The sequence below is a fragment of the Chlamydotis macqueenii genome, chromosome 25 (genome assembly GCF_036417535.1).
Source record: "Chlamydotis macqueenii isolate bChlMac1 chromosome 25, bChlMac1.mat, whole genome shotgun sequence".
Taxonomy (NCBI): Eukaryota; Metazoa; Chordata; class Aves; order Otidiformes; family Otididae; genus Chlamydotis; species Chlamydotis macqueenii.
In genome coordinates, this window is record NC_141580.1 from 2,093,092 (window position 1) to 2,118,097 (window position 25,006).

General features: G+C 69.1%; 2 protein-coding genes across 2 annotated transcripts; one reads left to right on the forward strand and one right to left on the reverse strand.

The window, feature by feature from the left end:
* The first annotated feature begins 9,435 nt into the window (after positions 1–9,435).
* TMEM92 (transmembrane protein 92) lies at positions 9,436–13,883 on the forward strand. Its single transcript, XM_086766533.1, has 3 exons — positions 9,436–9,548; positions 12,527–12,743; positions 13,765–13,883. Exons 2-3 carry the CDS (start codon positions 12,531–12,533, stop codon positions 13,867–13,869), a joined length of 318 nt encoding a protein of 105 aa, XP_086622659.1. The 5' UTR covers positions 9,436–9,548; positions 12,527–12,530; the 3' UTR covers positions 13,870–13,883.
* Positions 13,884–15,023: 1,140 nt separating this feature from the next.
* LOC147597708 (all-trans-retinol 13,14-reductase-like) lies at positions 15,024–24,800 on the reverse strand. The gene is made up of 11 exons (XM_086766427.1): positions 24,632–24,800; positions 24,375–24,557; positions 22,820–23,049; positions 21,117–21,312; positions 20,426–20,623; positions 20,190–20,315; positions 18,966–19,104; positions 16,883–16,992; positions 16,505–16,671; positions 15,339–15,498; positions 15,024–15,169 (listed from the first exon to the last, which is right to left on the reverse strand). Exons 1-11 carry the CDS (start codon positions 24,798–24,800, stop codon positions 15,024–15,026), a joined length of 1,824 nt encoding a protein of 607 aa, XP_086622553.1.
* Positions 24,801–25,006: the final 206 nt, after the last annotated feature.

Consider the following 25,006-nt stretch of genomic DNA (forward strand, 5'->3'; position numbering starts at 1 on the left):
TGAGGAAGTGGGGGGGACGCGCCGGGGACAACCTCGTCCTGTGGCAGCGTGGCCGTTGCTTCGCCTGGGATGGGCCCAGGGGGGGTCGGGGTCTTGGCTTTGCCCCCTCCCAGGGCTGGGTTCCTCCTTGGGGGGGCTCATCCCACCCCATCTGCACCCCCTCATCCCAGGGTTCCCCTCCTGGGGAGCTCATCCTGCCTCATCTTCACCCCCAAATCCCAGAGTTCCCGTCTTGGGGCTCATGCCCCTGCATCTGCACCCCCAAATCCCAGGGTCCCCTCCTGGGAGGTCTCATCCCCCTCCATCTGCACCCCCAAATCCCAGGGTCCCCTCCTGGGAGGTCTCATGCCCCTCCATCTGCACCCCCAAATCCCAGGGTCCCCTCCTGGGAGGTCTCATGCCCCTCCATCTGCACCCCTAAATCCCAGGGTTCCCCTCTTGGGGCTCATCCTCCCCGATCTGCACCCCCAAATCCCTAAGGTCCCCTCTTTGGGGGCTCATCCCCCTCCATCTGTACTGCCAAACCCCAAGGTCCCCTCTTGGGGGCTCATCCCCCCATCTGCACCCCCAAATCCCCAAGGTCCCCTCTTGGGGGGGCTCATCCCCCCATCCAAACCCCCAAACCCCAGGGCTGGGTCCCTCCTGGGAGGCTCATCCCACCCCATCCGCACCCCCACAACCCAGGGCTGGGGTCCGGAGCAGAGCTGGGGATGGTGGGGGGCACAGCCCCTGGGGCTCAGAGTTGCTGGCTGGGGCAGGGGGTTTTTGGGGGGGGGGACACGCTTCCTGAGCCCAAGCAGCAGCCCAGCCCGGGCCCCCACCGTCTGGGCTCGCAGAGCCGGGATGGAAACTCTGAGGGCCGAGCTCCACGCCGAACATTTTCCGTTCCCAGTTCGCTTCCCTGCTCGCTCTTTCTCTTTTTTTTTTTTTTTTTTAATCTTTTCTTTTCTCCCCCCCCCCCACCCCCCCTTTTCTCCTTTTCGGTTTCATTGAAGAATTTGCTGATCCCACCTGCGGCCCCCTGCACCCCCCGGGGCAGCCCGGGGACGGGGCGATGCTCCCCAGCTCTATCCCAGCCGGACCGCGGGAGGGATGCGGGGGGACCCTCAGCGCCCCACTCCCCACAGCCCCCCCAAATCCCTTCGGAGGGGATCCCCCACCCCTCCCGGTGCTGCACCCCTGGGGCTGCCGGATTCCTTTCCCTGGGAACGGGACCGGGGATGGGGACAGGAATGGGGCCAGGGATGGGGACGGGGATGGGGACACGGGGGTACCCGCGCTGCCGGCCGGCACCGGAGCCTGGCTGGGATTTCTCCCGGCACGGTTCCTCCGAGTGACCTCATCCTCCGCGGGCTGGCCGGACGCCCGGGGCCTGGCTGGGACAGTGGCTCCGGTGCCACGTGGCCGGGGCGTGGGGCTGCCGACAGCCGCCTCGCACCCTCCGCCACCCCCGGACAACAAGACCCCCGTGTGCAGGGGGCACCCCAGGGGCTGCCGTACCCCGAACTCTTTTGGGACGGGGGGTTACAAAGCCCAAGAGCCCCCCCCCCCCCCCGAGGGATGAGGGGAGCCCCAGCATTCACGGGGCTGAAGGTTTGATGGCTTCTGGGGGGCAGAGCTGTGGGGTCTCTCCTGCCAGCGAGAGGGGTGGCAGGGCCCCGGTTCCCAAAGGACATTGGGCGTGTCCCAGTCCCTCCCACTGACGGTTCTGGGAGGGGGGGTCTCACTCCCAGTGGGAAGTCAGGCACCGGCTGGGGCTGTCGGGTTGGGGTGGTTGGGTTGGAGTTGGTGTTGCTGGGTTGGGGCTGGGGGTGTTGGGTTGAGGTTGTTGGGTTGGTGGTTGGGAGTGTTGGGTTGGGGGTGTTGGGTTGGTGGTTGGGTTGGGGCTGGGGGTGTTGGGTTGGGGGTGTTGGGTTGGGTTTGGGGTTGTTGGGTTGGTGGTTGGGGGTGTTGGGTTGGGGGTGTTGGGTTGGGTTTGGGGTTGTTGGGTTGGTGGTTGGGGGTGTTGGGTTGGTTTTGGGGTTGTTGGGTTGGTGGTTGGGCTGGGGGTGTCAGGTTGGGGGTGACGTTGCTGTTGGGGTGTGGTTTGTCTCGTCAGCAGTGACTTCGTTTGGATTCGGGGCCGGGGTCTCCAGCTGTGCCGGCGGAAGCCACTGTGGGTGGGTGGGTGCTCCGAGCTCCCGCGGCCCAGGGCGTCCCCAAGCCCCCAGACCCCAGCCCCAGCTGTGGGCGGCAGGGAGGGGAGACCAGGGGCGTGGGGTTCCCGAAACCGGCGGTCTCGGGGGTTCCGTCAGGCTGGGAGGCCTGGCCCAGTGATGGCGGCAGCTGGGGCCTGGCGGGGGGGGCTGGGATGGGAGCCCCCCGCCCGGTCCCTCCAGTGCCGCCGCCCCAGCCAGGGGTCCCTGCGGCTGGAGCTGGGCCAAGCGGCAGCGATGCTGCAGCCCAGCCTCAGCCCTTCCTCCTCCTCCTCCTCCTCCCCGGCCGCTTCCCAGCCCCACGTCAGCATCTTCCTCCCATTCCTCCCATTCCTCCCTCCCCGCTCCTCACCAGTTCATCCCAGTTCCCTGCCTGGGGGACCAGCACGGATGGGGCGGGGGGGCTGGGGGGGGGTTTAACTCTTCCCTCGCAGCCTGCAGCTCCCCGTGGGGTCCCCCCCAGCTTCCCGCGTGTCCCCCATCCCCACGGAGTCCCCCCCACCATCCCCACGAGCCCCCCCGCCCCGTCCACCCCCGCCACGTCCCGTCCGCAGCCGCTTTGGCAGCGGGATCCGGCCGTCGTGGAAATAGAGGCGGGGGGGGGGGGGGGAGAATGGGGAAAGGGGCGGGGTCTGCACGGGGCGGGGCCTGCGTGGGAGGGGGCGGGGCCACTCAACAAAGGGGTGAAATTGGGGCAAAGCCAAAAAAAGTTTAAAAAATCCTTCTCCCCTCAACCCCCTCCCCACGGCCGGGCTCCTCCCGTCCCTGCCCCGCGCACACGTGTGCCCCGGTCTGGGAGGGGAAACTGAGGCACGGCGGGGGGCCACGGCATCGCGGGCCGCGCCCAGCACCAGGATCCCCGCTCCGTGCCCGCGCAGACCCCCACGAGAGGCAGCAGTGGAGTACGAGGGGGGGATCCCCCCACCCGACGGGGCCCCGCACCGAGCCCTGGTTGGAGGCGGCCACGTCCCCGTGCGGGGACAGGGACGGGGACGATGGCCACGGCGAGCAGCTCCGGTGCCCGGCACATTCCTCTGGCCCCCGCCGGCCGGTGCCTCCTCCCTTGGCGGGGCGGCCGCTGGCGGCCTTCACCCCCCCCCGAAAGCGGGGGCAGGCGCAGGCGATGCCCTTGGCTCCCACCCCACAGCTGACACGTCCCGGCACAGCCTCCACGTCGGCAGGCGGACGGGGGCCCAGGGGCTGCGGCGGCAGCCGGGGGGGCCGGGGGTGGCCCCCTGTCCCGTGCCTGGCTGGTCCCCACCCTGCTCGCTCCCCTGGGGGCTGCAGCCCAGGGCCCACCCAGCCGGGCAGCGCCTCGAGGTGCCACGGGCAGGGCCGGGACGCGGCACAGGGTGCCACGGGCAGAACCGGGATGTGCCACACGGTGCCACGGGCAGGGTTGGGATGTGGCACACGGTGCCACGGGCAGGGCCGGGATGTGGCACACGGTGCCACGGGCAGGGTTGGGATGTGGCACACGGTGCCACGGGCAGGGCCGGGATGTGGCACACGGTGCCATGGGCAGGGCCGGGATGTGGCACACGGTGCCATGGGCAGGATTTGGGATGTGGCACACGGTGCCATGGGCAGGGCTGGGATGTGGCACACGGTGCCACGGGCAGGTTTGGGATGTGGCACACGGTGCCATGGGCAGGTTTGGGATGTGGCACATGTGCCATGGGCAGGGCTGGGATGTGCCACACCGTGCCATGGGCAGAGCCGGGATGTGCCACACGGTGCCATGGGCAGGGCTGGGATGTGCCACACGGTGCCATGGGCAGAGCCGGGATGTGCCACACGGTGCCATGGGCAGGGTTGGGATGTGGCACACGGTGCCATGGGCAGGATTGGGATGTGCCACACGGTGCCACGGGCAGGTTTGGGATGTGGCACACGGTGCCATGGGCAGGATTGGGATGTGCCACACGGTGCCACGGGCAGGTTTGGGATGTGGCACACGGTGCCATGGGCAGGATTGGGATGTGCCACACGGTGCCACGGGCAGGTTTGGGATGTGGCACACGGTGCCATGGGCAGAGCCGGGATGTGGCACACGGTGCCATGGGCAGGATTTGGGATGTGGCACACGGTGCCACGGACAGGGCTGGGATGTGGCACACGGTGCCATGGGCAGAACTGGGATGTGGCACACGCTGCCATGGGCAGAGCCGGGATGTGCCACACGGTGCCATGGGCAGGGCCGGGATGTGCCACACGGTGCCATGGGCAGAACTGGGATGTGGCACACGGTGCCATGGGCAGAACTGGGATGTGCCACACGGTGCCATGGGCAGAGCCGGGATGTGGCACACGGTGCCACGGGCAGGGCCGGGATGTGGCACACGGTGCCATGGGCAGGGTTGGGATGTGCCACACGGTGCCACGGGCAGGGCCGGGATGTGGCACACGGTGCCATGGGCAGGGTTGGGATGTGCCACACGGTGCCACGGGCAGGGCCGGGATGTGCCACACGGTGCCACGGGCAGGGCCGGGATGTGCCACACGGTGCCATGGGCAGGGTTGGGATGTGGCACACGGTGCCACGGGCAGGGCCGGGATGTGGCACACGGTGCCATGGGCAGGGCTGGGATGTGGCACACGGTGCCACGGGCAGGGCTGGGATGTGGCACACGGTGCCACGGGCAGGGCCGGGATGTGGCACACGGTGCCATGGGCAGGGCTGGGATGTGGCACACGGTGCCATGGGCAGAGCCGGGATGTGCCACACGGTGCCACGGGCAGGACTGGGATGTGCCACACGGTGCCATGGGCAGGGCCGGGATGTGGCACACGGTGCCATGGGCAGAGCCGGGATGTGCCACACGGTGCCACGGTCCAAGCCCACTCCCTGCTCCATCCGCTGTGCCTGTCCCCGGTGCTGGCACGGGATGGTGTCACTGGCCACGGGGATGGGACGCGCGGGGGCAGCGGGTGTCAGCCTCCCTGTGCGGGTCAGGGTCAGACTGAGCATCCCTCCGCCGCAGGGACGCCTTGGGTGCCACCTCGGGACCCGGCGCGGGGTTGGCACCGACTGCAGCACCCACGGGCGCATCTCTGGGGTGGGGAACACTTTGGGGCCGGAGAGGGAATAACCGGGGTTTGGGGTGGAACGGCTGGTGGCTTTTTGCTCTGAAACGTCTCCCGTGCCATGACGCAGCAGTCCCTCGCCCCCGCCTGTCCCTTGTCCCCCCCCGCCCACCCCACACTCCTCTGTTTATTTATTTATCCTTACACCCGCACTCATCCTCATCCTCATCTTCATCCTCATCCTCATCCTCATCTCTCTCTCTTCTCCACGTGTCCCCTCTCCTCTGCCCGTTCCCCCATCAGCCGCTCCGTCCTCCCCCCTCTCACCACAGCCAGCTCCCATGTCCCCCGGGGTCCCCGTCACCCTGGCTCTGCCCGCGGCAGCACCCTGGGGTGCTTCCAGCTGGAGCAGCCTCCGGCTCCCGTCCCGGGGGAGCTGCCGGGAGCGGCTGGAATCTCTCCCGGACATTCCTCCTCCTCTGGTCGGCCAGCCCAGGGACGGGCAGGGACACCCTGGTCCCACCAGCGCGGCTGCTCAGCCCTTGCTGCCATGGGGAGGCGGTGGGGATTCTCTGATGTCTAATAGGGGCTTGAGCATTGCCACCTCCCAGCCCCCTGACCTCCAAACCAAGTATCCCACCCGCAACAGAGTGGGTCAGACTGGGAAAAATCGATGTGTCTGCTCCCAAATGCTTCCCAGACAGAGCCTGGAGGCAGCCAGAGCCTCTGCCATGGCCAAGATCTCCTTGGGGACCGCAGCGGGTCACAGCATGCTGCCTTTCTCCGCCGTCACTGGCTGTCTTGAGGCTGGCAGACACCCCGGTCCCTGGTCCCCACACCACGGGGTCCCCTCCCCGCCCTCCGGGTTGTGTCTGGATCCGCAGAGCCGAGTGGGAAAAGCAGCTCCCAAAGCCCCGGGGCTTCCCCGGGGGGTCCCCCGGCAGCGGGGTGGGACGAGGGTCCCTGTCCCCACCCCACGTGGGATGCTCCAGGACCACAGGGCGGCAGCAAGGGCCCCAGGCCCCCAGTGCAACCCCCGCGGTGACACGGAGCCGTCCCAAAGGGACACAAATCTGGGAGGGGGGACACACACACGTCTGTGACCCCCGGCTGCGCAGGACATGGTGCTCCCAGTCACCCCGGGGGCTGGAGGAAGGGGACGGAGAGGGGCTGGGGGTTTGTGCGTGCAAGCCCTGCGCGTGCAAACGTGTGTGCAAGCCCTGCACCTGTAGCTGCTGCGTGTGCAACCCCTGTGCGTGCAATCCCTGTGTGTGTGCAAATCCTGCGTGTGCAAACCCTGCGTGTGCAACCCCTGTGCGTGCAATCCCTCTGTGTGTGCAACCCCTGTGTGTGCAAATCCTGCGTGTGCAACCCCTGTGCATGCAATCCCTCTCTGTGTGCAAATCCTGCGTGTTCAAACCCTGTGTGTGTAAATCCTGCGTGTGCAAACCCCACGTGTGTAACCCCTGTGCATGTGCAAATCCTGCGTGTTTAAACCCTGTGTGTGCAACCCCTGCGCGTGCAATCCCTCTGTGTGTGCAAACCCTGCGTGTGCAACCCCTGTGGATGCAAACCCCATGTGTGCAACCCCTGCGTGTTCAAACCCTGTGCGTGCAACCCCTGTGCATGCAAACCCCACGTGTGCAACCCCTGCGTGTTCAAACCCTGTGCGTGCAAATCCTGCGTGTTCAAACCCTGTGCGTGCAACCCCTGCGCGTGCAAACCCCACGTGTGCAACCCCTGCGTGTGCAAACCCTGCGTGTTCAAACCCTGCGCGTGCAACCCCTGCGCATGCACACGCGTGTGCGGGGCAGCACCAGCTGTCTCACACGCCTGTGTCGCGCTCGAGGCTGCACACAGAGCGAGCCCCACGTGGGCCACACCTTGCCACCTCCATCCCCGCCCTGACGTCCCCATCGCGGCGGGGGCACTGGTCCTTCGGCGGGGGTGCGGGGTCTCCCCACGGCGGTGCTGGGTGGGCCGCGCTGCCGAACGGCGCGCGGTGTCCGGCTCCCGGCCCCGCCGGCCCCGTGCCAAATTCCTCCGCCCCCGCAGGAAGCCGTCGGCGCGTTCGGCGCTCGCTCTGCACCGGGGCCAGGCCTGGCCGGAGGGATGCCGGAGCGAGAGGAGGCTGGAGGAGAGAAACCAGGTCAGCCCCGAGCCGCCAGCGTCACCCTGGCAGGCAGCGGCAGGCTCCTTCGAGGAAGCAGGGCGAGAATCCGGCCCCGGTGACGTCCCCTCCGGCGCGCGCGGCACGCGCCCAGCCGAGCCCGCGCCTGGCCGCCGCTCGCTCGCTCGAGGAACCGGCTGGGCCCCGCGGCCCCGGCCTCGGGGTGAGACCCAAATGGGGGAGGCATTTGTCTCCCCGGGGTCCCCGAGAGCCTGGGGACGAGGAGGGGGGCTTCGAGGGGAGCCGCCCGCCGCGGCGCTGGCTCGGTCGTCGCCGCCCCGGGAGCGTCGAGGCCGTGATGGAGGGGAGCGGGAGGGTTCGGCTGGTGCGACGCCTGCGCTCTGCGTGATGTCCCCGTCCCCGGATGACGCTCCAACCCCGGCCACCGCTCCCATCCCCCGGTGCCACTTCCACCCCGAGCTCACGCTCCATCCCTGCGTGCAGCTCCCATCCCTGGGGGGCCGCTCCCACACCCGAATTGTCCTCCCACCCCCAGGCCACGCTCCCAGCCCCAGGCCACGCTCCCATCTCCCGGTGACGCTCCCATCCCGACCCGTGCTCCCATCCCAGTACAGCTCCCGTCCCCTCGTACCGCTCCCACCTCCGGTTCCTGCTCCCGTCCCCGCACAACGTCCCCTTCCCCGGGCACAATTCCTGCTCCCTAAACGCACCTCCCCACCGCCCCGTCCCCCCTCCCCACGGCCTGAACCTGAGGGGTCTCGGCCCCTCTCCCGCGCTGCCTCCCCTCCTCCCGGCCGCCTCCCGAACACAAACACGGCTCAGTGGAAAATGTGACCGCGGAGCTGCAGATAACCGCGGGCCGAGCCGCGGCCAACTGGAACAGCGCGGGCTTGGCCGCGGCCCCGGCAGAGCCCGCGGTGGCCGGGGGACCCGGCTGGGGGGGGGACACACGACACGGAACTCCCTCGCTCACCCGCCTTCCGCATGGCTCCTGCTCCCGGTCGGATCCGCGTCCTCGCCGGGATGGATGCAGCGGAGGAGGGTGGCTGTGGGGACACGCGGCGCCTGGGGGCCGGAGGGGCCGTGTCTGCACTGCGCTGGGACGGAGATGCCCAGGGAGGGTGGCACGTGGACAGGACAGAGATGTCCATGGATGGTGCCGGATGGGCAGGATGGAGATGCCCAGGGATGGTGCTGGATGGGCAGGATGGAGATGTCTGGGTATGGTGCTGGATGGGCAGGATGGAGATGCCCAGGGAGTGTACTGGATGGGCAGGATGGAGATGTACTGGGATGGTGCTGGATGGGCAGGATGGAGACACCTGGGTATGGTGTCCCGATGGGCAGGAGGAAGATGCCCATGGTGCTGGATGGGCAGGATGGAGATGCACTGGGAATGGTGGCACACGGGCAGGACAGAGATGCACTGTGATGGTGCTGGTGGAGCACAATGGAGATGTCCAGGGATGGTGGCATGTGGGCAGGACAGAGCTGTCCATGGATGGCACCGGATGGGCAGGACGGAGATGCCCAGGGATGGTGGCATGTGGGCAGGACGGAGATGTCCATGGATGGCACCGGATGGGCAGGACGGAGATGCCCAGGGATGGTGGCATGTGGGCAGGACAGAGCTGTCCATGGATGGCACCGGATGGGCAGGACGGAGATGCCCAGGGATGGTGGCATGTGGGCAGGACGGAGATGTCCATGGATGGCGCCAGATGGGCAGGACAGAGATGCCCAAGCATGGTGGCAGGATGGGCAGGAGGAAGATGCCCATGGTGCCGGATGGTGCTGGGTGGACAGAATGGAGATGCCCAGGGATGGTAGCACACGGACAGGATGGAGCTATCCTGTGACGGTGCTGGCTGAGCACAACGGAGATGCCCAGGGACAGCGGCATGTGGGCAAGAAGGAGATGCCCCAGGATGGTGCTGGATGAGCAGGATGGAGATGCCCAGGGACAGCAGCTCATGGGCAGGAGGGAGATGCCCAGGGACGGTGGCAGGATGGGAAGGCTGGAGACGCCGGGGGGATGATGACACGACGGGAAGGACGCAGATGCCCAAGGATGGTGGCACACTGTCAGGACAGAGATCCCACGGGACGGTGGCAGGATGGGAAGGCTGGAGATGCCCCGGGCCGGCGCAGGACGGGCAGGAGAGCGGTGCCGCGGGACGACGGCGCAGCCGGAGGTGTGTGGGCCGGGAGCAGCCGCGGTCGGAGGAGCCCGTTTGTTTCTCATTAGCGGCTCTTGGCAGGAGCTGTGGAAAAAATCGCTTCAAACAGCAGAGCTGGAAGGGAAAAGGCTGGGCCGAGGGAGGGGAGAGGGGCCGCCGCGGGGAAGGGGGGCGCGGGGCCAGGCGGGGGGCAGGGGTAGGGACGGAGGCAGACGTGGTCCCCTCTGAGGCGTCCCTGTCCCCGGGGAGGCGCGGCTGGCTGCGTTTCGGGGATCCCGTGCACACGCGTGCTCGTGCGTGCTCGTGCACGCGGGGCCGGTGAGCAGAGCGCGTGAACGTTCCCGGTGGGGGACACAGGACGGGGCGCATCCGCGCACACGGTGACATCTCGGCCCACCCCAGCCCCCCCCGCCCCCGCTAGGGAAACCGAGGCACCGAGCGGGGCCCCGCGAGGCGCCCGCCGCAGCCGGTTCTCACGTTTTCGGGGGGCCCTGGGCAGAGCCGCTTACGCAACCGCGTGCCTGCGAGCGCCGGCGTCGCCGCCAAGTCAACCAAAAGCGAGCGGGAGGCGAGCGGGGAGCCCGGAGAGCCCAGCCCCGCTCCTCCCGCCGCGTGGCACGCCGGGGATTTGGCGGGGACGGCGGCGTGTCCCCACCCTGGCGTGGCCGTGCCGGGGTGGCACCCGTGTGCCCGGCTGTCCCACGGGCAGCGGCGAGACGGGGTCGTGCGGGGACAGGAGCCGGGGACGACGCGTGTCCCCAGCTGCCAGCGCCGGGCTGGCATCCCAGTCCCTCAGGAGTGGTTCCGTGTGCCGGGGATGCGTGTGCACGCGTGTGCGTGTGCGTGTGCTCGTGCACACCCTCCCCCTGTTTTGGTGCCCGCGTGTCCGGCCGGGTTTGGCCGCCGGCACCCACCTGGCTTCGCGGCTATTTCTGCCTCCGGCCCGGGTTTAATTCTACCCTGCCCGCGGCTGGCGTGTAATTAGGAGCCCAAAAAAAGCCCCGAGCACCCTCTCGCTCCCAGGGGTGGGTGCACACAGGAGCCCAGCAGCCGCGGCAGAGACCCGGCAAACTCGGTGCAGCTGGGAGGGCTGGAGTGTGGGAGGGCCGTCTCGTCTGGCCTGGGGGGGGGGTCTACCGATTTTGGGCCGGGGGTCTCCGATTTGCGACCCGCCAAGGGCACGGGAGGACGCACGGCAGCAAATCCTTCGTTAAGCCCTTGAGCCAATTATCCCGTCGCGGCCGGCCCGCCACCCGTGCGGCGAAGCCCCCGTGCCCCGGGCGGCCCTAAACCCCTTAGGGGGATGATCCTGCTTAGGGCAGTGCCCCCGTGCCCCACCGCCCCCAGCCCCCCGCCTCGCCGAGCCCCCCCAGCTGACTCCCCGGCGTCCCCTCGTCCCCCCGCCGGCGTCCCCTCTGCCACCGCCTCCCCGCTTGCCCTTGGGCAACTCACCCGCTGGCCGCCCGTGCGCTGGGGGGTCACCGGGCTCGGGGCGCTGAGCGGCTTTGGGCGGCTTACGGGCCCCGAGCCGGCGGCTCTTCACACCCGCGGGAGCACCGCGCTGCTTCGGCCTCGCCGCCCGCTCCTCGCCCTCACGCCCTCGCCACGGCCCCGGGGCCACGGCTCCGGCGCGGCAGCGGGGCACGGGCGGGGGGCGCGCACCCCTGTGCCCACCGTGAGCCCATCCCGAGCACCCCCTGTGTCCGTTCCCCACAGCCCGAGCGTGCGCTGCACACGCACACGCCTGGCACGGACACGCGTGAGTGTGAACTGTCCGTGTGCGTGCGCGCGCACACACACACACACATGCGCGCGCTGGTGTGGGCACTTCTCTGCCGGGCACGTGCAGCTGCAGTGCACGCACACACTGCACACACGCGTTGCACACATTGCACACACACATCACACACATGAATTGCACACACATTGCACACACACACACTGCACACGTGCATTGCACACGTGCATTGCACACATTGCACACACACACCGCACACACATCGCACACACATTGCACACACTGCACACACACTTTGCGCACACGCACATTGCACATACGCACATCACACACATTGCACACACATACTGCACACATGCATTGCACACACACACCACACACATCACACACACATTGCACACACACTACACACACACTGCACACACGCATTGCACACACGCACACTGCACACACCACACACGCATTGCACACACACACACACACATCACACCCCTTGCACACGCAGAACGCACCCCCAGCACAAGCTCTGCACCCACCCCACCCTGCGCACCCGCACCCGCTACTGTGCACAAGCACACGCGTGCACCCCGCACACGCACCCACACCGCCCGCGCTCAGCAGCCGCCACTCCCGGACCCCACAAATTGCAGGGGGTGGGGAGGGTTGGGGAGAGGGTCCGGGGCGCAGGGCCGGGGAGCGGCCGTGGGAGCGCAACCCCACGGGCCGTGACACGGGGACACACGCGGGGGCACACGCGGGGACACACGCGGGGCGCCGGCTGCCACATCAGCAGCAGCTGCGAGCCAGATGGGGTGGGGAAGCACCAGCACCCCTCGGCCTGCTGCCACCCCGTCAAAAAAAAACCAAAAAAAAACCCCAAAAGTGGCCCGACTCACCCCAAAGCGTCCCACCGTGGGGTGTCCCCCACCCCACCCGGGGCAGAGTCCGCGGCGGGGCAGGGAGGGAGCAAAGGGCAGCGGGTGCTGGGCGCGGGGTGCCCCGGGCACCGGGTCCGGAGTCCGGCTGCGGCGAGGAGGGTGCCAGGGCGCCCGGGTTCGTTGGGGCGGGGGGGACGGGACAGGGGCACCCCACGGAGGGTGTCGTGCTCGGGAAGGGTCCCCAGTGAGGGGGGGGGTGGGTCGGGGACCTGCGAGAGGGAGGACAGGGCTGGGAGGGGGGCGGTCTGGGCACCCCAGGGTGCCAGGGAGGGGGGGGAACCTGCCAGCCCCCAGCACGCACCTCTCGGTGTCCCCAGGACCATGTTCACCATCACCATCATCATCCTCATAGCCGTCACCTTCCTCATCATGATCTTCCACATCTTCCGCAAGCTCTGCCACAACCCCGCGCCCCCACCCCACTACGGGGACCCCCAGGGCTCCGCGCCCCCCCCGTTGGCCCCGATGCCCGCGCTCCCCAGCCTGCCTGGTGCGACCATCCCCGTGGGTCTGGAGCCCCCACCCTACAGCGAGGTGGGTCCCAGCCGGCTGTGGGTGCTGAGCACCCGGCTGAGCCTGGCGAGGGGGATGGGGTGGGCTGTGAGGTGGTGGGTGCTGGGGCTATGGGGTCATGGGGCTACGGGGTGGTGGGGCTATGGGGTGCTGGAGCCACAGGGTGGTGGGTGCTGGGGCTATGGGGTGGTGGGTGCTGAGGGGATGGGGCTATGATGGGGTGATGGGTGCTGGGGCTATGGGGTGGTGGGTGCTGAGGGTACGGGGCTATGGGGTGATGGATGCAGAGGGGATGGGGCTATGGGGTGGTGGCGCTGGGGCTATGGGTGCTGGGCTATGGGGTGGTGGGTGCTGGGGCTATGGGGTGATGGATGCAGAGGGGATGGGGCTATGGGGTGGTGGCGCTGGGGCTATGGGTGCTGGGCTATGGGGTGGTGGGTGCTGGGGCTATGGGGTGATGGATGCAGAGGGGATGGGGCTATGGGGTGGTGGCGCTGGGGCTATGGATGCTGGGCTATGGGGTGGTGGGTGCTGGGGCTATGGGGTGATGGATGCAGAGGGGATGGGGCTATGGGGTGGTGGCGCTGGGGCTATGGATGCTGGGCTATGGGGTGGTGGGTGCTGGGGCTATGGGGTGATGGATGCAGAGGGGATGGGGCTATGGGGTGGTGGCGCTGGGGCTATGGATGCTGGGCTATGGGGTGGTGGGTACTGGGGCTGTAGAATGGTGGGTGCTGGAGCTATGGGGTGATGGGTGCTAAGGGTATGGGGCTATGGGGTGGTGGGTGCTGGAGCTATGGGGTCCTGGAGCTATGGGGTGCTGGGAGCTGGGGCTATGGGGTGCTGGGTCTATGGGGTGCTGGGAGCTGGGGCTATGGGATGCCGGAGCTATGGGGTGAGGGAGTCTTGGGTGCTGGGTGCGCAGGCTGCTGGACCTTGGGGTTTTGGGGTGATGAGTGCCAGCTCTATGGGGCTCAGCAGGACACAGTGGGGGCCCACAAGCCCCCGCCCCACAACTGACCCCCCCCCCACCCACCCTTAGGTGGCAGCGAAACCTTTCCTCTACCCGCTGCCGCAGGGACCGTGCCCCGAATGCGGCTGCAGCCCCGGGGCTCAACCCCACTTCCCCACCCAGACCAACTTCTAGGGGTCACACCCCCCCCAAGGACAAAATGGGGGGGGGGACGTGGACCCAGGGGTCCGGATGGCCCCCAAAGGGGGGCCATCCGGACCCCTGGGTCCACGTCCCCCCCCCGAGACCTGGGTCCACCCCCCACCCCATGCCATAGGGAGGGGTTTTTCTCTATTTATTAATTATTAAAAATGTAAAAAAGGTCCCTGCTCTGCTGGTTTTGGGGGGCTGGGGGGGCGCTCCGGGGGAGGAGGGAGAAAGTTGAGGTGGGAGCGTGTGTCAGGCTGAAGCTCTGACGCCCTGTCCCCATCTCTGTCCCTGTCCCCATCGCCGTCTCATCCGCATCCTGGTCCCTGTCGCCATCCCTGTCCCTGTTCCCGTCCCATTCCCACCCTGTCCCCAGTCACACCTCATCTCCATCCCTGTTCCTGTCCCCATCCCTGTCCCCATCGCCATCCCTGTCTCCATCTCCATCCCATTCCCACCCTGACCCCATCTCCATCCCTGTCTCCATCTCCATCCCATTCCCACCCTGTCCCCATCTCCATCCCTGTCTCCATCTCCATCCCATTCCCACCCTGACCCCATCTCCATCCCTGTCTCCATCTCCATCCCATTCCCACCCTGTCCCCATCTCCATCCCTGTCGCCAACGGCACCTCATCCCCATCCCTGTTCCATCCCCATCCCTGTCTCCATCTCCACCTCATCGCCATCCCTGTTCCATCGCCATCCCATTCCCACTCTGTCCCCATCTCCATCCCTGTCCCCAACGGCACCTCATCCCCATCCCTGTCCCCGTTCCCATCCCATTCCCACCCTCTCCCCATCCCATCCCCATCCCCATCTCATCTCCATCCCTGTCCCCAAGTCCAGCTCATCCTTGTCCCCATCCCCACATCATCCCCACCCCTGTCCCCATCCCTGTCCTTGGCCCCATCTCCACATCCCCACTTGATCACCATCCCCATCCTTGTCCCCATCCCCACCTCATACGCATCCCTGTCCTCATCTCCCCACATTATCCCCATCCCTGTCCCCGTCCCCATCCCCACCTCATCCCGTCCCCCCCGAGGGACAGGGGCAGGCTGGCGGCACACGGGGGTTTATTGAGTGGGCAGCGCGCTCCCCGCCCCGGGGCCGTCCCCACGGGCCCGTGTCCCCGGCCGCTCACGCCGCTTGCCGGCCCCGGCGCCGCTTGATCTTCTTCTTGAGGAGCAGCAGGTCCAGGTAGAGCATGCGGCCCAGGACGGCGGAGGCGCAGAGCAGCCCCCCGTGCAGGGCCCCCGCCAGCCCGCAGCTGAACACGTCCTGCCCTGGGGACGAGCAGCGGTGGGACACGGCCACCCCCGCGGGGACACGGCCGCCCCCTCGGGAGGACATGGCCACCACCGTGAGGGACGTGGCCGCCACCCTGCGAGGATGTCCCCTGCTTCAGGGGACACCGTGCGCAGACGGGGGACGGGGGGGACGCGGGGCCCTTACCCGTCAGGTAGAGGTTCTTGACGGGCGTCTCGGCTCTCATGGCGGCCACCACGGCCGGGCTGAAGCGGGCCACGTCGTGCTCGGTGCCGTACATCTCCCCGCGGGGAGCCGCCAGGTAGTGCTGGTTGGTGAGCGGCGACGCCGCCTCCACGAACTCCACCTGCCCCAGGGCAGGGGCGCGTCAGGGGGCACGGGTGGGCGCAGCCGGTCCCACCACACCGGGGCTGAGCCCCACGCGAAGGACCCCAGGGGCTGTGATGTCCCACGGCTTTGCAGGGCACCCTCTCCCCAAACGGCACCCCTACTCCATGGGTACCCCATCCCATAGGGCACCGTCCCCAAAGGGCACCCCGACCTCCAAGGGCACCCCATGCCCACCTGGCACATCCTTGCAGGGAACCCCATCCCCAAGGGGCACCTCAACCCCACGGGGCACCCCATCCCAGCTGGGCACCCCGTCCCATAGGGCACCCCAACCCCATGGGGCACCTTGTCCCATAGGGCACCCCATCCCCAAAGGGCACCCTGTCCCCACCAGGCACTTCCCTGCAGGGAACCCCATCCCCAAAGGGCACCCCAATACCACAGGGCACCCCATCCCACCTGAGCACCCCATCCCCAAAGGGCACCTCAACTCCAAAGGGCACCCCAACCTCACAGGGTACCCCGTCCCATAGGACACCCCGTCCCCAAAGGGCACCCTGTCCCCACCAGGCACTTCCCTGCAGGGAACCCCATCCCCAAAGGGCACCCCAATACCACAGGGCACCCCATCCCACCTGAGCACCCCATCCCCAAAGGGCACCTCAACTCCAAAGGGCACCCCAACCTCACAGGGTACCCCGTCCCATAGGACACCCCATCCCAACAGGGCACCCTATGCCCACCAGGCACATCCCTGCAGGGAACTCCATCCCCAAAGGGCACCCCAACACCACAGGGCACCCCATCCCAGCTGGGCACCCCGTCCCGAAAGACCACCCCAACCCCACTGGGCACCCGGTCCCCACTCTGCACCCCATTCCCGCTGCGCGCCCGTTCCTGAGGGGCAGCGGCACACCCCATCCCTACCACCCCCTTATCCCCGCAGGACACCCCGTCCCCACCGCCCACCCGCCCCGCCAGGCCCCCTGCGTGACCGGGGCCACCGCGGGGACCCCCGCCACCTTGTCGCGGAGGTGGGGGAAGCGCTGCAGGGCCCGTTCCAGCAGCCGCTGGGCGATGGCCAGTTTGTACCGCTGGTACTCGGGGCCCCGGTGCTTGGCCCGCGTCCCGGCCCACTCCTCGAACCACTCGTACCGCGCCATGGTCAGGATGGTCATGCACGAGCGCCCTGCGCGGGGTGCGGGGGGGGACAACGGGTGCCAACGCCCATCCCATTGCGGGGGGACCCCGGCGCTGGTGTCACCCTGGGACGTGGCGGCAGGGCCCACCCCATAATCCCGGCCCAGGAGATTAAGGAGCCTCTGAGCCCGCCAAGCCGAGGGGATCGGGGCTGCGGAGGTGGGGTGGGGGGGGATGTGGGGCGCCCCCCCACCTCGTACCTGGGTGCCGTTGCTCGTAGGTGGGGTCCTTGGCAGCGGGGAAGGTGATGAACATCATGGCCAGGTTGTCGGGGACCTCGTCGCGGTGCAGGGCGGCGTAGCGGGTCATCCTGCGGGCAGCGCCGTGCAACCGCCCTGCGCCCGCCCTGCGCCCGCCCTGCGCCCACCCTGCGCCCACCCTGCACCCACCTCACCCACCCTGCGCCCGCCCTGCGCCCACCCTGCACCCAGCACACCCACCCTGCGCCCGCCCTGCGCCCGCCCTGCACCCAGCACACCCACCCTGCGCCCACCCCGCCCACCCTGCGCCCACCCTGCACCCAGCACACCCACCCTGCACCCGCCCTGCGCCCACCCTGCACCCAGCACACCCACCCTGCGCCCGCCCTGCACCCAGCACACCCACCCTGCACCCAGCACACCCACCCTGTGTCCGCCCTGCGCCCACCCTGAGCCCACCCTGCACCCAGCACACCCACCCTGCGCCTGCCCTGCACCCACCTCACCCACCCTGCGCCCGCCCTGCGCCCACCCCACCCGCCATGTGCCCACCCTGCACCCAGCACACCCGCCCTGCGCCCACCCTGCACCCACCCCACCCGCCATGTGCCCACCCTGCGCCCGCCCTGCGCCCACCCTGCGCCCACCCTGCGCCCACCCCGCGCCCACCATGCACCCGCCATGTGCCCACCCTGCACCCAGCACACCCGCCATGTGTCCACCCTGCACCCACCCCACCCGCCATGTGTCCACCCTGCACCCAGCACACCCGCCCTGCGCCCACCCTGCACCCCCCCCACCCGCCATGTGCCCACCCTGCGCCCACCCTGCACCCAGCACACCCACCCTGCGCCCACCCTGTGCCCGCCCTGCACCCACCCCACCCGCCCTGCGCCCACCCTGCGCCCACCCCACCCGCCATGTGCCCACCCTGCACCCACCCCACCCGCCCTACGCCCACCCTGCGCCCACCCCACCCGCCATGTGCCCACCCTGCGCCCGCCCTGCGCCCACCCTGCGCCCACCCTGCGCCCACCCCGCGCCCACCATGCACCCGCCATGTGCCCACCCTACGCCCACCCTGCGCCCACCTCACCCACCATGTGCCCACCCTGCGCCCACCCCGCGCCCACCCTGCACCCACCCTGTGCCCACTCCACCCTGCACCCACCCTGCACCCAGCACACCCACCCTGCGCCCACCCCACCTGCCATGTGCCCACCCTACGCCCACCCTGCGCCCCCCCCGCCCACCATGCTCCAACCTTGCGCCCACCCTACGCCCACCCTGCGCCCACCCCGCCCGCCATGCACCCACCCCACGCCCACCCTGCACCCACCCTGTGCCCACTCCACCCGCCATGCACCCACCCTGCGCCCGCCCTGCGCCTGCCCTGTGCCCACTCCACCCGCCCTGCGCCCACCTCACCCACCCTGCACCCGCCCCACCCACCATGTGCCCACCCTACGCCCACCCTGCTCCCACCCCGCCCGCCATGCACCCACCCTGCACCCAGCGCACCCACCCTGCGCCCACCCTACACCCAGTGCGTCCACCCTGCGCCCACACTGCCCCCACCCTGCGCCCATCCTGCCCGCCATGCGCCCACCCTGCACCCACCCTGTGCCCACCCTGCACCCACCTCACCCACCCTGCACCCAGTGCACCGACCCTGCACCCACCCTGCACCCACTCCACCCGCCATGCACCCACCCTGTGCCCACCCCGCACCCAGCACACCCACCCTGCGCCCACCCCGCCCACCATGTGCCCACCCTGCACCCAGTGCACCCACCCTGCGTCCACCCTGCGCCTACCCCACCCGCCCTGTGCCCACCCTGCGCCAACACCGCGCCCACCCCACCTGCCATGCGCCCACCCCACCCACCCTGCGCCCAGCGCACCCACCCTGCGCCCACCCCACCCGCCGTGTGCCCACCCTGCGCCCACCCCGTCTGCCATGCGCCCACCCTGCGCCCACCCCACCCATCGTGCATCCCACCGTTCACCCACCCTACACCCAGCCCACCCGCGGTGCCCCCACGCCCCGCCGCACGCCCACCCCGGTACCCGGGACCCTCACATGGCGTCCAGGTCGTTGTGGGGGTAGATCCAGAAGTTGGTGGCCGGCAGGCCCAGCTCGGCCGCGCTGCCCCGCAGCCCCGCGAACACCAGGAAGGAGCCCATGCCGTGGCGCACCATGGCCAGGCGCGAGCGCACGCCTGCGGGGACGCGAGGTGACACCCCGGCCCCGCGGAGGGGACGCCGGGGATGTCAGGGCCACCAGGAATGCTGGGGACACGGGGACGGCAGGGACGTGGGAATACCAGGGGCTGTGGTGATGTTGGGGACGCAGGGATGCTGGGGACACTGAGGACAACAGGGACATGGGGACACAAGGATGCTGGGGACACCAGTGATGGGGGGACACTGGGGACACCAGAGACATGGGGACACTGGGGAATAGAGGGGTGCTGGGGACACCAGTGGTGCTGGGAATATGGGGACGCTGGGAATATGGGGATGCCAGGGACCTTGGTGATGTTGGGGACGCAGGGATGCTGGGGACACTGAGGACAACAGGGACATGGGGACACAAGGATGCTGGGGACACCAGTGATGGGGGGACACTGGGGACACCAGAGACATGGGGACATTGGGGAATAGAGGGGTGCTGGGGACACCGGTGGTGCTGGGAATATGGGGACGCTGGGAATACGGGGATGCCAGGGACCTTGGTGATGTTGGGGACGCAGGGATGCTGGGGACACTAAGAACACCGGGGACACAAGGATGCTGGGGACACCAGGGATGGGGACACTGAGGATGCCAGGGACACAGGGATGGGAGGACACTGAGGACACCAGGGATGTGAGGATACCAGGGACATAAAGATGCTGGGGACACCAGGGATGCTGGGGACACTGATGTTGGGGACAGCAGGGACACAGAGATGCTGGAGACACTGAGGACACCAGGGACATGGGGACACTGGGGACGTGAGAACAGAGGGATGGGGGGACATTGGTGACACTGGGGACATTGGGACCTGGGGGACATCGGTGATGCTGGGGATGCGGGGACACAGGGGACACTGGTGACGCTGGGGACATTGGGACATGGGGACATGGGTGATGCTGGGGACGCGGGGGACATCGGTGATGCTGGGGACATTGGGACACCGGGGACATGGGTGATGCTGGGGATGCAGGGACTCGGGGACACAGGGGACACTGGTGACGCTGGGAACATTGGGACATGGGGACATGGGTGACGCTGGGGACATTGGGACACCGGGACGCGGTACCTGGGTGCTCGCGGAGGCGGGGGGGCAGCAGCTTGCCGAAGGTGTTGAAGACGCCAGCGTCGGAGATGACGACGGGGGCCAGGATCTCCACCTCCTCCTCGCTCGACGGCCTCCGCACCGCCACCCCTGCGAGGCGCGCGCGGCGTCGGGGGGGCGTCGGGGGCGCGCGGGCTCTGCCACCCCGTCCCCATCGCGCCCCCCGGGGTCGGGGCGGGGGGCGGGGGGTCGGCGCTCACCCACGGCGGCGCCGGCGGGGGAGACGAGGATGCGGGTGACGGGGGCGCGCACCAGCACGGCCCCGCCCGCCCGCTCGATGGGGGGCACGGCGTGGAAGGCGATCTCGCTGGCCCCCCCCCGCGGGTACCAGGCCCCTCGCTGGTAGTGGTGCACCATCAGCACGTTCACCAGGAAACTGGAGTCCCGCGGGGCCGTGCCTGCGGACGGGGGGGGGGACACACACGATGGCGCGGGACGGTCCCCCTCTGTCGTGACACGGCCTGCGCCATCGCACCATCGCCCTGTCCCGTCGTGACGCAACCCCCCCTTGTCGCGACGCAGCCTTCCTCCGGCACCACGGCGCAATCCTTTGTCACCACGGTGCCCTCCTCTATCGTGACACGGCCTTCCCTGTCACGGCGGCCCCCTCCCAATCGCGGCGGCCCCCTCCCAGTCGCAATGGCCCCCTCCCTGTCACGGTGGCCCCCTCCCAATCACGACGGACCCCTCCCTGTCGCAGCAGCCCCCCCCAGTTGCAACGGACCCCTCCCAGTCACGACGGACCCCTCCCAATTGCGACGGACCCCTCCCTATCGCGGTGGCCCTCTCCCTATCGCGGTGGCCCCCTCCCAATCGCGGCAGCCCCCTCTCTATCGCGACGGCCCCCTCCCTGTCACGGTGGCCCCCACCCTGCCACGGCGGCCCCCTGACCGTAGAAGAGGTAGCTGAGCAGGGCGCGCAGGTTGCGGTCGGCCGTCAGCCGGGCCACGGCCTCGCTGTGGCTGGTGGCCGCCATGCGGAAGACGGGCGAGACGCAGTAGATGAGGCCGGTGCGGACCAGGAGGGCGGCCAGCCACCGCGGCACCATCTTCAGCACGGCCAGCAGCGCCACGTGCCGCGAGGCCACCTGGGCGGGGGCCGGCCCGCGTCACCCCCGGCCACAGCCCCGCCGCTGCCGCCAGCCCAGCACTGCCTGTGGCCTCAGCACCATCCCCAACACTCTCGTCGCTTCTGTTCCCACCACGACCGTCACCCGTGTCTCCTCCATGCCCACCCCCCATGTCCCCAACATGGCCATCAGCTGCGTCCCCTCCATGCCCATCACACTTGTCCCCACCACCCCCGTCCCTTTTGTCCCATGACCGTCACCTGCACTCCCACCATGTCCATCGCTTCCTTCCCATACCATGACCACCACCCATGTCCCCACCGCGCCCATCACCCACGTCCCCAATGTGTCCGTCAGCTGGGTCCCCTCCATCCCCATTCCCCTTGTCCCCACCATTCCCACTGCCCCCTCCCCATTGTGCCACCCGTGTCCCCACCACACTCACCACCCGTGTCCCCACCGTGCCCATCACCCGTGTCCCCACCATGCCCATCACCTGTGTCCCCACCATGCCCATCACCCATGTCCCCACCACGCCCATCACCCGTGTCCCCACCATGCCCATCACCCGTGTCCCCACCATGCCCATCACCCATGTCCCCACCGTGCCCATCACCCGTGTCCCCACCACGCCCATCACCCATGTCCCCACCATGCCCATCACCCGTGTCCCCACCATGCCCATCACCCGTGTCCCCACCACGCCCATCACCCATGTCCCCACCATGCCCATCACCCGTGTCCCCACCGTGCCCATCACCCGTGTCCCCACCATGCCCATCACCCATGTCCCCACCACGCCCATCACCCGTGTCCCCACCATGCCCATCACCCGTGTCCCCACCACGCCCATCACCCGTGTCCCCACCGTGCCCATCACCCGTGTCCCCACCATGCCCATCACCCATGTCCCCACCGTGCCCATCACCTGTGTCCCCACCATGCCCATCACCCATGTCCCCACCACGCCCATCACCCGTGTCCCCACCATGCCCATCACCCGTGTCCCCACCACGCCCATCACCCGTGTCCCCACCGTGCCCATCACCCGTGTCCCCACCACGCCCATCACCCGTGTCCCCACCGTGCCCATCACCCGTGTCCCCACCATGCCCATCACCCATGTCCCCACCGTGCCCATCACCCGTGTCCCCACCGTGCCCATCACCCGTGTCCCCACCACGCCCATCGCGCTTGCCCCCAACGTTCACACTGCCACTTCCTCGCCATGCCCCTCCCCCAGGTCCCCACCATCCCCATCACGTCCCCACCGTGCCCAACGCCTGCGCCCCCTCCGCGCCCGTTACCCCGTCCCCAACTTTCCCACCGCCCCTTCCCCATCGCGCCCCCCACGTCCCCACCGTGCCCATCACCCGTGTCCCCTCCACACCCGTTACTCCCGTCCCCTCCGTTCCCACCTTCCCTTCCCCACCACCCACCAGTGCCATCACCACCCTCCCCACGCCCACGCCCCCCCAGCCGGACGCAGCACCCGCGCGTGGGACGGGGGCCGCGGGTCCCCCACCTTGGAGAGCCTCATGAACTCCCTGACGGCCGCCCTCTCGGCGGGGAACTGCTCCTCCAGCGCGGCGGCGAAGGCGGCCTTGCCGGCGCGGAGGTGGTAGCGCCGGGGGCCCAGGGACACCTCGTCGTAGGGGTCCGGCAGGCGCTGCCAGCACAGCTGCCCCTCCGTCAGCTGGTCCAGCGCCACGCGCAGCATGCTGCCCTCGTGCATCTGCCCCACGTAGTGGATGCCTGCGGGCCCGGGGTGGCGGCGGGGGGGACGGGACAAGGGGCGTGGGTCACGTCGGGGGGCGGCGGTGGGGTGGGGTGCGAGCACACAGCACGCACACGTGCGAGCTACGCGCGAACAGCACACGCATTGCATGCACTCGCCGCGCACACGCCACACGCAAACAGTGCGCGCGCTGCAAACGCGCTGCAGACAATGCACGCGCACGCCGTCATACATGCACAGTCCAGACAGGCATGGGCACGGCGTGTGCGCAGCGCACACCGTGTACACGCTGCGTGTGCGCGTGCGCTGACTGAACGTGCGAGCAGGGCATGCAGCACACGCAGCACGCACACATGCAAGCTACGCGCGAACAGCACACGCATTGCATGCACTCGCCGTGCACACGCCACATGCAAACAGTGCACGCGCTGCAAACGCGCTGCAGACACTGCATGCACACGCCACCATACATGCACGGTCCAGACAGGCACGAGCACCGCACGCCCCCACCGTGCAAGCCCGCCGCAGAGGGACACGCACAGGGGTGCAACCAGCCTGCAGGCACGTGGCGGGTGGGTAACACCCGCCCTGCGCGCACACGCCTGCACACACACACACACACACACGCTGTCTGCGCACACAGACACGCACACACTCCCTGCACACGCAACACATGCCGCCTGCACACACATACGCTGTCTGCACACACAGACACGCACACACTCCCTGCACACGCAACACATGCCGCCTGCACACACGTACGCTGCCTGCACGCACACATGCTGCTTGCACACACTGCCTGCACACGCACACACGCTTTCCTGCACACATACACACAACACCTGCATGTGCACACACACGCACACTGCCTGCACACATGCACACGCACACACTGCCTACACACGCTGCGTGTGCACACGCTACTTGCACACGCACCCACCCCCCACACGCTGCTTGCGCACACACACACACGCACACGCTGCCTGCACGTACACACTGCCTGCACACAAGCGCACGCTGCCTGCACGCACAGCCACACATTGCCTGCACACGCACACATGCTGCTTGCACGCACAGCCACACGCTGCCTGCACACACGCACACGCTTTCCTGCACACGCAGCCACACGCTGCCTGCACACACGTACATGCTGTCTACATGCACACGCTGTCTGCACGCACACTGCCTGCACGCACACACATGCAGCCACACGCTTTCCTGCACACATGCACAGGCTTTCCTGCACACGCAGCCACACGCTGCCTGCCCACACGCACACGCTTCGTGCACACGTGCACCCGCAGACACGCGGGCCGGGGGTCGGGGGCGGGGGGTCGCTCACCCACGTCGAACTCGCAGCCGCGCTCCTGGAAGGTGTGGCAGCACCCGCCGGCCTGCTCGTGCTGCTCCAGCACCAGCACCCGCTTCCCCGCCTTGGCCAGGGCGCCGGCCGCCGCCAGGCCGCCCACGCCGCTGCCGATGACCACGGCGTCCAGCCGCGGCGGCACGCGCTGGGCGCTGAACCCTGCGCACACGCGTGTGGCCTCAGCCCCGTGGGCCCGCGGCCACGGGCGCGGAGCACGCGTGACGGGCACTCACCCCGCTTCAGCACCCTGTCGCGGGCGCGTGGGTCGGTCACCAGCGGCCGAGGGGGTCCCACGGGGGGCCGGGAGAAGGGGTTGCCGGCCGGGGCCAGAAGCCGGTGGGCCAGCAGCCCCAGGGCCAGCGCGCCCAGGGCCACCAGCAGCAGCAGCAGCGCGGCCGCCATGGCTGCCACCGCGCGTACGGACGCCGCACGTATGGATCCCACGGCGGATTACGGCCGGAGATTACGGACACGGGGATTACAGGCGCCGCACCTTGAACTACAGCACCCTACGGCAGCCCAGGAAGCGCGGGGTCCCGGGGGTGGGCACAGCCCCCCACCACCCAAACTCCTCGGTGGCCGTGCTGGGACGCGGGCCAGGCGCCGGG

Excerpts from the sequence above, each read along its gene's own strand:
- TMEM92 (XM_086766533.1), top strand. The coding sequence starts at position 12,531 with ATGTTCACCATCACCATCATCATCCTCATAGCCGTCACCTTCCTCATC. Across the intron at positions 12,744-13,764 it reads AGCCCCCACCCTACAGCGAG|GTGGCAGCGAAACCTTTCCT; the intron begins GTGGGTCCCAGC and ends ACCCACCCTTAG.
- LOC147597708 (XM_086766427.1), bottom strand. The coding sequence starts at position 24,800 with ATGGCGGCCGCGCTGCTGCTGCTGCTGGTGGCCCTGGGCGCGCTGGCC. Across the intron at positions 24,558-24,631 it reads CGACAGGGTGCTGAAGCGGG|GGTTCAGCGCCCAGCGCGTG; the intron begins GTGAGTGCCCGT and ends GCGTGTGCGCAG. Across the intron at positions 20,624-21,116 it reads GCTCAGCTACCTCTTCTACG|GCACGGCCCCGCGGGACTCC; the intron begins GTCAGGGGGCCG and ends CCCCGTCCGCAG.